Source organism: Elaeis guineensis, chromosome 8, assembly GCF_000442705.2.
Source record: "Elaeis guineensis isolate ETL-2024a chromosome 8, EG11, whole genome shotgun sequence".
Classification (NCBI taxonomy): Eukaryota; Viridiplantae; Streptophyta; class Magnoliopsida; order Arecales; family Arecaceae; genus Elaeis; species Elaeis guineensis.
In genome coordinates this window covers 2861744-2874445 of record NC_026000.2, presented here as the reverse complement: position 1 = coordinate 2874445, position 12702 = coordinate 2861744, and the positions used below count along the sequence as shown (strand labels likewise).

At 37.1% G+C, this 12702-nt stretch overlaps 1 protein-coding gene across 7 annotated transcripts; it reads left to right on the top strand.

Moving 5' to 3' along the window:
* Positions 1 to 567: 567 nt before the first annotated feature.
* Positions 568 to 12548, top strand: LOC105050777 (uncharacterized). 7 transcript variants are annotated; one of them, XR_012143195.1, is made up of 10 exons: positions 572 to 920; positions 1000 to 1121; positions 1203 to 1318; positions 3120 to 3315; positions 3425 to 3517; positions 4787 to 4846; positions 5026 to 5100; positions 5900 to 5980; positions 7759 to 7984; positions 8151 to 8698. XR_012143195.1 is itself a non-coding variant. In XM_073261583.1 (9 exons), the coding sequence occupies exons 1-9, from the start codon at positions 824 to 826 to the stop codon at positions 12545 to 12547; spliced, it is 966 nt and encodes a 321-aa protein (XP_073117684.1). In that variant the 5' UTR covers positions 568 to 823; the 3' UTR covers position 12548. The 7 variants fall into 7 exon arrangements, 6 of the variants coding, with proteins under 6 accessions (XP_073117684.1, XP_029122113.2, XP_029122114.1 ...); XM_073261583.1 differs by lacking the exons at positions 7759 to 7984; positions 8151 to 8698 and adding an exon at positions 12422 to 12548 and having other exon boundaries at positions 568 to 920; XM_029266280.2 differs by lacking the exons at positions 7759 to 7984; positions 8151 to 8698 and adding an exon at positions 6926 to 7654 and having other exon boundaries at positions 571 to 920; positions 1013 to 1121.
* Positions 12549 to 12702: the final 154 nt, after the last annotated feature.

Sequence of the window (12702 nt, the reverse complement as noted above, 5' to 3'; positions counted from 1 at the left end):
GAGCCGAATCGAATAGTTGAAAATTTCAATTCAACTTGATTCAAAATATTTAGATTCAAAATTCGACTCGAGATCGATCGAATTTTAATATTTCAAACTCGAGCTCAACTTGATGAAAAATGAACAAAACTCAAGACCGACTCGATTTGAATATTAAGCGAATCATACTCGAGTTCGAACTCGAAATCGAATCTTAATTTATCAATAATATATATATATATATATATATATATATATTATAAATAAAAAATTATATTATTAAAATATATATAAATTTAAATAAATTTATAAATTTTTTATCGAATATTTTATTATTTAAATTTAATTTAAAAAATTATTTTTATTATTTAAATTTATAATAATTAAATTAAATTAAATTTAAATTTGAATCGCATATGAGTAATTTATGAGTCGCTTGATTTATTTGCACTTTCAACAACTGTGACAACATTTATTTCACAGACAGATGGCTTTTATTTGTTCCAGAAGGTGTCCCCATACTTTTAAATGTGGTGTCGGGATGTTGAGAGAGTCATATGCGTTCCAAAATGGATGCCATGGTCGCTATCCGTGCCACTTTCTTGTTTCTAAAGATGTTCCATTGTGCGGAGCTGGAAATGTTCCTGCGAGCGTATACTTTGTAAAATTGTGTGTGCATATGAAGTCGGTTGATGTTGCTGCTCCGTGGCCCGCGATCACGTGTCCTGTGTATTAGATCAGCCATCGGAAGTGCGCGCCCCGCGGCAATCTTCCGCATCGAGCCGCGACGTCTAATTCCTAAAACCATACAACGGACGGTCTCTCTCTCACCTTTCTCACTCTCATGGCCAATTCGGAGGATTTCAGATGGGTGAGAATATCAACCGTCGCCCTCGCCATCGTGACCGCGGCGATCTCCGTCGCCGCCGCCTTCGTCTCAGGTAAATCCCCGCCCGCTTTCATCTTCGACGCCGCCAAAACCCTAGAGGCGAAAGAAACCCTAAAACCTTGATAGTCCAGCTTCCATCTCCAGGCGGAAATCGAGGCGTCTGGCCTTTCGCGTCCGCGAGCTCGAAGCCTCTCTCGCGGCCGCTTTGGAGAAGGGCGCCTCGGAGAGACGCGGCAGAGTTAGAGCTCAGCAGGTTCTCCTTCCACCTCCGTTTCTTGGGTGTCTACTCGTCTTTCTCTTTCCTTAGGGATTCTAATGTTGATGAAACTTTTAGGCCTTGAGGAAAGCTTTGGCTCAGCAGAGCAATGATGGACCGAAGAAGGCGTCCTCTTCTTCCTTTTCTTATCCCATGGCTCCCATTGGCACCGTGCAATCCTGCTTCTCCACGAGGTATTGCAGCTGCGCATCGACTTACAAACTGTTATTAAGCTGATGGATGTTCAGTGTTTGGTATTAGAGCGCTTTTTTTTCGCAGAAAGAAATAGTCATCACAATATCACATATTGTGTTCATTAGCATGATGGATGGATGGATGGATAGATGGATATAGTGTTCAGTAGTATGTATGTATGTATTTATGCATGTATAATCGATAATTGGTGATGTGGATGAAGAGAACGTTTGGTATTTAAGAGTTTTGGAGTCTTATATTCTTTAATCATTGGCAGGAGAAAAGATAGTGATTTTGGGAGCCCTCATGTATCATTTCGATAAGTAGGAAGAAAAGGGAACATTTTGCTATCAGAGAATAACTTGCATATCAACTGGCCTAAATGATTATGGCACTTGAGATCCTTAGGACTCATCAGAACGATTTGAATATGCTCATGATACCAAATTCTACAAGTCGCAGTTCAACTTTTTTGAACAGTGCAGGTGCATGGAAGACTACATACAGGTTTGATTTATGGTCATGAAAAGGTGGAAGAGGCAACCGTTGAGTAGATTGGAACAACTGGCTTTACCAGAACAGTAGGCTCAGTTTATACCTGTACCAGCCTTGGTATCATTTTGGTCTATGAACTGGTACCGGATAGTTGCCAGCATAAAATGGGCCAAATCAAGCAACTTTGGTCTGTATGAAGATGAAAAGATTTATTTATTTATTTATTTATTTTTTTCATACAGTACCTTCCCCGTAACCTGGACCCTTATATCCAACTCTAAAATTCCATACATATCCGAGTTGGATATGTATCAGATATACTTTGAAGTTATATGGCCTCCACTTTTAAAAATAGTGAGAGAGGTGGACTCTTCCATGTTAGAAGTGAGTATTCGTTCTTTTTAGTGATTGATCATGAGTGTAAATATTCAAACAACTTTGCAAAATGTTATCTTTCTTATATACTCGAGTTAATTAGGAAGTTTGAATAGAAACATGCTAGAGGGCCTTAAAAAACAATATCTTGTGACCAAATTAGATACTTGGATACATGCCTGAATCCGATTCTCACATCTGTCTATGTGACACTGCCCCTTCCAATAAATCTAGAATAGGCACCTTGACATCCAACTATGTAGGCACGAATAGAAATTGGAATTACCGGAAGGAAACTTTTGCTAGGACCATCTGTGGGCAAAGTTGGACAATCCTCATCCCTTTCTCTAATGTGGTAGTAAGTTCACATGAAAGAAAGGAGTAGGTACTTGTGGAGTCAGTCTATTGTCTAATTTTGAGTAGACTGAGGCCCCAAAACATCAGCAATGGAAGTGGGAAGGGGTTTCTTAAGTTCTGTTGTTGCCACTGATGCTGATCTTGGACGGTTTTTGGGAGCTCAACTGATAGGGTTTCCTTCTATCCAGGCCAAACTAGATGCCAATTTTCTTTTTTTTTAAGCAGAGCCGCCCTTTTGGGAAGGTGGCGAAACTTAATTTTATGGCTGTGTTTCTGTGGGTGGTCATCTTATTACAAATGGATTTCATGCTAGAGATTACAGAGAAGCTGTTGCTATGGGCGGTTCGGCAGCTATTTATTTCCTTCGAGCTGAGTTGGTTTTTGTGGGAAAAAAAGGTTGCTTGTCTTGCAAAACTTGCACTGGCTTATTTGCAAATTCTTATTAATTGTCAATACCATGCTTGTTTTTATAACAAAGGAACCCATTACCATAGTAATATGATCTGGTTTAGCAAATTTTACTCTTGGGATGTATTTATGAATATATTACATCTTCAATTCTCATGTTTGAAGAAATGGTACACCAAGGCAACCTCTACTTGTACCCCTTGCAAGAGCATGCTTGGTACTTGACCCAAGTCGAGTCCCCCCAGAGGCACTTGAAGGCCTTGCAGATTATTCTCATTGCTGGATCCTATATGTATTTCATCTGAATACTGACATCGATAAGCTGTGGAATGAGCCTTCTAGGTCCAAGTTCAAGGCAAAGGTGTACTTTTCTGTTTTACAGATTCATGTTTTAATGCAGTTCTCTTTACTGTTAGTTCCGAACAAATTAGCCTCATTTAGTATATATATACTGGCGCTATATTGAACAGGTGAGAGTACCAAGACTAAAAGGCGGTAAGATGGGAGTCCTTTCCACTCGATCGCCGCATCGACCTTGTCCTATTGGTCTGACAGTTGCAAAGGTAAGAACATCTACCATAATCATACAAGTGGCTTTGTATCAATTTGTCTGTTGATCTATCTTTTTTACTAATAAAATGGGTTTGAATCAGCAGCACCTTAGAATTGGCAACAGTCATAATAAGAGAATCTCAATATAGATGTATGGTAAAACTATGAAGGATAGATAATGAAATGAGTGGATTGGAGAATCTGCATGAGTTGAACAAATTGAGGAAAAAGTGATAATAGATATTTAATTGAGATGGTATAGGCAAAAACTTGAAGTTCTCAAGGGGCTCCGGTTTGTTGGGGTATTTAATCTATGTTGAAGGATGCAAGAAAAGGAGGGAAAGTTTAAGGTAACATGGATGAAAAGATTAAAAAATGGTTTACAATCGAAATATTTAGCAAATGAGGATCCATAAGGTCCAAGAAGTTGGGACAAGGCTGGATGCTTATGATTATCGTGACATGCATCCACATTATTCAGGAGCCAAAGGGAGCATTTATATGACTTACACAGTCATTAACACAGTGATGCTTCAATAGATATTTTGTTGTAGCCAGATTTCTATGTAAATCTTTGTAGTCAGTCAAATGCTAGGCAGTTCTTAAGGAACCTGTAGAAATTTGGAGACGTAATTTATAATCTCAGGCTAGATGTAATGATGTGGTGTAAAACTACATGAGAATGTCACTGAGTATAGGTGCTCTACATGCAAGATGAGGAAGATGTGCGGTTGAGGATATCTACAGTTAGCATTACGACCGTTTACTCTAGTTGTTGTATTTATAAGGTTCCAGAAAAGGTAAGTTACATTCCTCGCATTATCTTTGGTGGTTGTCAGGGATAAATCAGGATGTGTAGTGAAAGCATGGTTGAGAATTTTTTGACCAAATGAAATTCCCATATCTCATGATGTGGATGACGTCATGGGATACTACAGTTTGTAGGCTAGACTGTCAAAGTTCGAGATTAAGATATATTGGAGTTCATTTTTGACATTTGGGAAAATTGAGGGAAGACAGATTCTCTTACTAAGGAGTGATCTTTGTGGGAGTTTGTGGTCATTGGTAGAGATCAGCCTCATTTCTGGGATCACCGCAGGATGAGATGCGTTGTGCTTGCTTGTTAAAATACCTTGATCTTTAATTTTGGTACTCTGTGTTATCATTTATTGTTAAATGAAGTCTCTTTCTTGTTTTTCAATAATTATGATCTGAGATCATAATGAGGAAAAGAAATGCCAGATTAATGTAATGCGCCTTTCTTCTTTAATATTTTCCAGGTGGAGGCGTTAGATGGACATGCAATTTTGCTTTCTGGAGTTGATTTAGTTGATGGCACTGTATCTCTCTCTCTCTCTCTGTGTCTTATTATATCTTTTGTGTGTGTGGGTGTGTGTCTTATTATATCTTGTGTGTGTGCGTGTGTGTCTTGTTATATCTTGTGAAACACTGAAACTCGTGCTTGGATTCGGCAATTTTATTATGAACTTGTGCTTATTGCTTGAACTTTTATCGACAGCCAGTACTCGATATCAAACCTTATCTGCCATATTCTGATAGCATTGATGGTGCAACTGTCCCTGAGTGGCTAAAGGTACTCTCTCCATGCAATTATATTTCTGTGACTGCATATTGTAGTTGCATCCCCCTCAAGTTGTCCTATAAAACCACAATGCATCTGGCTAAACATTGTATGATGCTTCAAAGTCTGTCTCAATCTTCTTTCTGCTTACACGATACCTGGCATATCATGCATAGATTTGAGAACTTTATTATATAAGGCATCGGGAAGTAATGGACCTTGGAAATCTTAAACTCATTTGAGAATCTTTTAAATCCCGTGTCTTGATTTAACATCTTATTTATTAGTCATTGCAGCATATTGCTAGTCATCCAGCAGGTTTTTTTCTCATTGAGGGGAGTGATGTCTATAGGAACTTGATTAACTTTTTCTTTAAACTCCTTTCTGCACGTGAGGAAGCTGGCAATGCTTTTGTGCTTGTTTTGGTGGTTTGCTATACTTAAACAGTTAAACCCTTTAAAACTATGCATAATTACCTCAACCATTCTACCTAGGAAATTGTTAACTAGAACCTGAATCAGCTGTGGCAACTTATTCACATGGAAAACAAGTATTTAAGTACACAAATCCAATTTGATGTCAAAGTGTCATGAACTACCGCAACAATGGAAACCTTTGATTTTCAATGGTGTTGAATCTCTTATGGTTGTATTGCTTGTTTCTCATGTGACTTGTTAAGCTAGCAGATTCCCATGTTAAGGTATAATGTAAGGAAAATTCTTCATTCTTGAGTTTTGCCTTTAGGTGGGATCTCTTTTTGCATTTTATTTTACATGGTAGACGCATAACTTCATTCTTACTACTGAAACAGGTGGAAAATTCCTTAGCTGTGGCATCTGTTAGCTTTTCTGCAGACTGTTCTTCTTCTCTCTCCAGTTGTTGGATAAAAGCTGTGAGTATAATTTATTTTCACAAAGCAAACAATATCTTAGTGTCATCCAAAAATAATCATTTCATGTTATCCAGTTCACTGTCATGTGGTTGAAGGTCTCTTTCTGCATTATGTAGCTAAACAGATTTTGGAGCCCTCCAGGAAAATGACCTCTAAGATCTTACTTGCTTCCATTTATTTTTTGGAGTGTTGTTTCAAGCATTTTATCTAGTGGCACTCAGATCCATGTCAATCTTTTCCGTTCCTTTTGCTTTCTTTTTCTTTTTAGCTTCTTTTCAGTAAATTGCCTGCTTGTATCCAGATAGCCATGATTTTCAAATATCTGAAAGCAACCTGATGTTTTCCTTCCCTAAAAGTAATCTAAAAAAAGTGGGATTTGTTGTAGCACTTCTTAATTTGTGCATTTCCTTTCAGAGTCAGTTGATTTGTCACAATCCACATTTATATTAGAATTGGTCAGCCTTGCATTCATCTTTGAAATGGGCCTTCATAAATTCGACCATACATCCCTTCTATTCAATCATCAGAATCATGCTCCCTACCAGGGACATTGTTGATCTATTGTGAGTATTTTACTGAATGGTTGCAACTGCCCACTGTGCCAGCCAGTACCAGCACCCAGCGTGGGCTAGCATGGTACCTATTTAACTCCTTTTTGCTATTTTTAATTAAAAAAAGAGTTTTAGAATACCTTGTTTCAGCATGGTGTGGCTTGCATGCTGACATGGGATGGTACAACATGTCTGGTGCCGGCAGTTGTCTGCCAGATCCACCAGCACCAGTACTCAAAATCTTGCTCTATTGGTTGGTCTATCATCTCTTGGTTGCTGCTCCCTGAGCCTTTTAGACATCTGTGCTTTTGACGTAGTAATACATTGCTTGGTTTTGAACTATGTAACATTAGGTTGTATTAATAGACATTTATTATGATTTTGCTTGTTCTAGGAAAATCAATCACTCTATGCTTCACCAGATGAGTTTCAGAGCTTAATTAAGGAGGTACTCTCTTGGGATATAAGGTCGCTGTCTCAAAAGAGCCGCCCCCATCATGTTTTCTTGGGGAATGCGAGCCACAATACTCTAGAAGAATTGGTGGATGATGGGGTTGGAGATCCCCATGATGCTTTCACTGAAAAGGCCTTGTCATCCTCACATGGTGACATAACATATCACCTAATCCTAGAAGGATTTGATGTTTCATATAGAATTGACGATAGTTCTAATATTATGGTTGAGAAAGTCGACCTTGCCTCCATTGCCAGAAATCAAAGTCATTACAATTACTTGATGTGGAGAGATAAGCTCAAGCAGCAGAAGTAATTATTATTATCATTTGACTTATTTTGTAGGAGAAAGGTTTCAGAGGGAAAACAAGGTTCACAGTCCAAATTAATATATTGGCAGTCTTGCTGATCACTCATTCTTAAGCTTGGATTTGGTCATGAACTCTTGGTTTTCCCTTGAATTTTTGTTTGTTGCAAAGCCCACCCACTCACCCACCCACCCACGCAAAAATGGTCAGGTTTGCAAAATGTAGTTGTAAGTGGCTTTGTGTTTTTTTAAAGACAGCATGTGTGTGTGTGAAACTGTTGATGAATGTTGGCAACCGCTTCTATATTGTTTATATTCCAACTAGAGCAATCCATTTTCTTGTTTTTGCTTTTGGGGTGCCAATCTGTGGATCTCAACTGCCTTGTTCGTTTTTTTTTTATATCTTTTAGTATTCATAGTAGTTTAAAGCTTATATGCGAGTCGTGAGTTGTTGCTTGATGTAAAAGGGGACAGGATGGTGGTCCACCTCCAGCGAGGAAGAGGACCTTTTGACTAGATGATCAAAGGACAGGATGGCAAGCATCAGAATTGTCATACCTCTTTTAATGGTTCAGCTACCTGCATGATGGCTCGTCTGCCATTGGGTGCAAATTCCATCAGTAACCCTTTCTTCCTATCTATACACGGGACTGCATCTGCCTTAACATGTGGAGAGAAGGCAGAATTTTTTTGGTAAACATAATAGGCTAATTTTGTTGCAAATTTGCAATAAAATTACTTATTACAGTTTGTTTGAAATCCATTTTGATTTCTGAATGTCAAAATGTAAGGGAGTATGCATGCATAATCCCGTGTTTTTACAAGGTTGGGTTTCTCTTATTTTCTTTTCGTTGATCAGGAGATTTCATACAAAAGGTGGTGACAGATTGCTGCAATGGCATATGGGACTCTATGATTGGTATCGGAAGCAGTATTAGGAACAGGAAAGCATGAGGGTTCTACTTTAAAGCACCAAATATTATCATAGCGTGAAGCTAAAAGGAAGGTAGTAATTGAAACACGAGTGGTTGTGATTTGAATAGTTGACTTTGGAAAGCAGATAAACACACGTGGTAGAAGCCAATGAGACCACTGAGGTGGGCCTTGAATTTTGAAATGGTCGTCATGATTTGTGTGGATGGTGCCTCTTCTAATCCTTCTCAAGATAATCTAGTTTGGTGTTCATTCATTAAGGCTGGTGTAATGGTATGCCCCGCAGTAGTAAAAGTGGCACTCCGTTGTGGGTGCCTACCACAATTTCTCCGGTAGCCTCTATTTGGATCTTAAATGCTGCCGTTGCAATTGGAGGTGGAAAGGTGAAGGTGTATGGTTGCTCTCAATAGAGGTGCAATCGAGTTGAGCTGGATGAAGTAGTTAGAAGCATGAGCTTGATTTGATACAAAATATTTGAGTTCAAGATCGATTAAATCTTAATATCTCAAGTTCAAACTCAAGCTCGACTCAATAGAAAAAAGATAAAATTTGAGATTGATTTGATTTGAATATCAATTGAGTCATATTCGAATTATATATATATATATATATATATATATATATATATATATATATATATATATATATATATATAACACACACACACGCGTGTGTGTGTGAGTTTTTGAATCAAGTATCCAACTACTTGAGCTTGATAACAGTCCAGTTGAGTCGAGCTCGAGCAGTTTGCAAGTAGTCCAAGACTCATTTGTACCCTTAGTTTTCAAATAGGGTAGGTGGTGGCTTAGTTGCTCCTTATGATTGCATAATTACATCGAAGATGTTGATTCTATTAAAAGAGTACATTCATCTCTCTCCAATAATCTTATGGTAATTATAATATCATGATTATAACAATAAAAAAAAATTATGATATAGTAATAAATTTCATCATAATGGTTGTTGTGTCATAAATTAGTATTTATCATAATATCATATAGTAATGTAATTATATATAATTATCATAATTATTTGAATTGACATCATATTATAATAATATAATGTAATATGGTATCATACTATTATATTGTTTCATGTTATCTTCTATTACATTACATATCAAATTAAAATTTAGTGTTATGTATAATGCTATGTTGTATTATGTCTATTGTATTTTTATTAATATAGTTATTATCAATATTAATACGTTATCAACATAGAATGATATTATACTTATATAAATGGATACTATGTTATAACATAAATTATATAGTATGGCAAGGTATGGGGTGTTAGGATATGGTATGGTATTGTATTGTGTATATATATCTTAGTATTATATATTACTTTATATTGTCTATTAGGGTTAAGGATGGCAAGGGGTTGGGGATGCATCAGGTCAGGTCCGCCAGTATCCGTATCCATCTTGTAATTAAAAATCTCATATTAATATCCACTTCGTGTTTGCTTCAGATCAAGTTGGAGAAAGTAGATAGTGTATGTCAAATTAGATCGAATAGACAAGACATATTGGATTAGATAAGAAATTATCATGCAAATATTCTAAAATAATTATATTTTAGAGGAGAGGATTTAAATTAAGGTTATATCAGATTGAGTTCTGGATGAGACTTACTATTATCTGCATTTGAGTTTAGATATTTTATCTAGAACTCATACTCATCTTAGAGTTTAAACAAATAAAAAAAAAATCTGTCCCATTTGGATCAGATTGGATTAGGTATCTGGTGAGTTGACTATAACTATCACCCCTAATTAGGGTTAAAGTCAAGTTATACCTAGCATGATTCTGACAAAGTTTCATCTTTTTTAAATTGAAATATAGGATCCTACATTGATGATTCGGATCGATTGATATGATCTAATACTTCTAAATTGCTTATACAAAAAATAATGTGATTTGAATATCTTTAATCTACACATCCATTGTTAAAATTGAATGATTTAAATAGTACGAAATGATGTATATTTTTTTATTATTTATTATACCTCTCAGCATCTTTAAATTACATAATTTTTGATATATAAGTAGTTTAAAAATAGTAGATGATATCCACGACTCGAGCTATCGATGTAGATACCATTATCCAATTCAAAAAATGTGTAACTTCATGAGAGTTACACCAGATATAACTTAAGCCTGATCTTTATTTTATATAAATCATTATCATATAATTTATTACATTATATTTAAAATTCTAAAAATGTAATATATTATCTTAAGTTACTTAATAATAATGTTCTAGTATGATATAATAATTTCTATGGAGCTATGTCAATTGTATGGTGATTACACCCTCTTCAAATTAACCAACCAAATAAAATAATACTGTTGTAGCTATTAGATGCGAACCGCCGAACCGGCCAAATAAACACTTGTAAATATACATGCAAAATTGTCCTACCAAAAAAAAAAAAAAAAAATGCAATATTTGTTGATGTAGCTGCATCTAGAAACATAGACATCTGAAAGGATAAGCAACCGAATTGTCCTTACATCAGTGTCAAAGTAATTTCTTGTAGTCTCTTAATGTACAAAATAGGAAGCCTCTTGACCCTCTCCTGGCTCTGCGATGCGGAGGGCTTTTTTTTTGGGTAAAATATGTGGAGGGCTGTGACAGCATGCGAACAAGTGGACGTCTTGCCACGGAAATATCGTCCCTTGGCACTTCCTTCCAACTCCAAGCGTTCAATTCCAAACGCGACATTCCATCTTTGTCATCCGCGTCGACGACTGGTTACACTCTGGTACCCTTCCCCCTCCGTTGGCAAGACTTTTAACTGTTGAAAAGGTCATGGACTCTTTGAAAGATGTGAAGGATTTGGCGTCAGATATGGACTATGCTATCATATGCAAAATATTGATTCCTTAACTATGAAACAAAGAGATTCGTGAGTAGGGATTTGATCATGCATGTTCCTTTTTTTAATTTTTCTATAAATATCTCAGGATTTGTGTTTGGCTGTCATTGACTTATTCTATATTTTTCCGATAAGGGTAAATACTAAATGGTGCCATCATAGCTTCTATCTTCATTTGGCGTAACTTGATGGCCTAATTTAAAATGTTATTTTCATTCGTCTAGTCAAATTGTTGCATGCCTGCTATCACTAGCTTGTGGTGTACCAAGCATGTTATCACATCGGGCGTTTATATAGGTAATATATTTATCACTCGGATTCTTACGAAGCAATTGCATGCTCGTGCATTAGAATCATTTTCTACAAATTGATACAAGTGTTTATTTACAATTCTTGAAGTTGTAATTTTCCTACCATGCTTCATGAATTAGATGCTACCGATGATGATTTGATTTTATATTTACAAAAATCATGATGTTAGTTGGATTAATGCATTTTTTTTTGTAGAAAAATAAATTGTAGCGGTTGTACAAATTGAAATATGATAAACTTTCTGGAGATATAGTGGGATTGATATTTTCATTCACCTTCTTTATGTTTCCAACTTAATCAATTTTGCAATCCAATCAAAAGGCAAAAAAAAAAAAAAAAAAGGTTGCACATCTATAGTCACCGGTTGGTGCCGGTAACAATGACGACGGCGAAATAGGAATCCGATCCCTCCAAAATCCAAATATTCAACTTCTCTGACCGCGTGCTGCCTGCCACAGCACTATTTTTGGGGCGAAATTCCCTCTAACCCATGGTTGACGGCGTCTTGTAGATATTTCTTTCTTCGCCCGCCGGCGTTCCCTCTTGTCAAACATGAGGCACAGTCTATCATTACCGTTCGTAAATCCCTGATGGCCATCCTTTCAAACGCCCCTTCCTTTCCATGTAAAACCACGAAAGTGCCATCACGCCTGATATCTTTGAAACAATCCCAGGGCCAAGATGGCGTGCTACATGCGGCGCATCCCTATTCCCTTCTCGCATCAGATGTTTATCACAAACAGGATACAGCAATTTTCCTGAACCAATGCAGGCCTGACTCATAATCACTACAGAGAAACAGAGCTAATTAATTCCGTTCAATTTTATATTCCTTTGATATCCAGATGCTAGGAGTTCCTTTTTTTTTAGAAAAAAAAAAAAATAAACAGTCACCCAGAATAAATGAGTGTCACAAAGCGCTGAGTTAGCGAATATAAGCAGGCAGAATAAGAGCGTGATGCCACCAAGAATCCCTCTAAGTCACTGTTCCCGTGCTGTCAGGTTCCCCCCGCGGAGCGGACGTCACAAGGCATTCCAAACTTTCCCTTAATCCCCACCCCTTTATTCCGCCCGCGGATAAAACACGCCAACGCCTATGGTGGTTCCATGTGTATGGCGTTCCCGTAATTTAGTTCATGGACAGGGGCATTCTACCTCCGCTCTTTCAACCGTCTTCAAGGCGATCAGCGCCAAGGAAACCGGCATCCCCCTGCCCGCGGAAAAAGCCCAGATCGCCGACATCCTTTTCACTCGAATTATTACTTGAATTTTAATTTTAATTA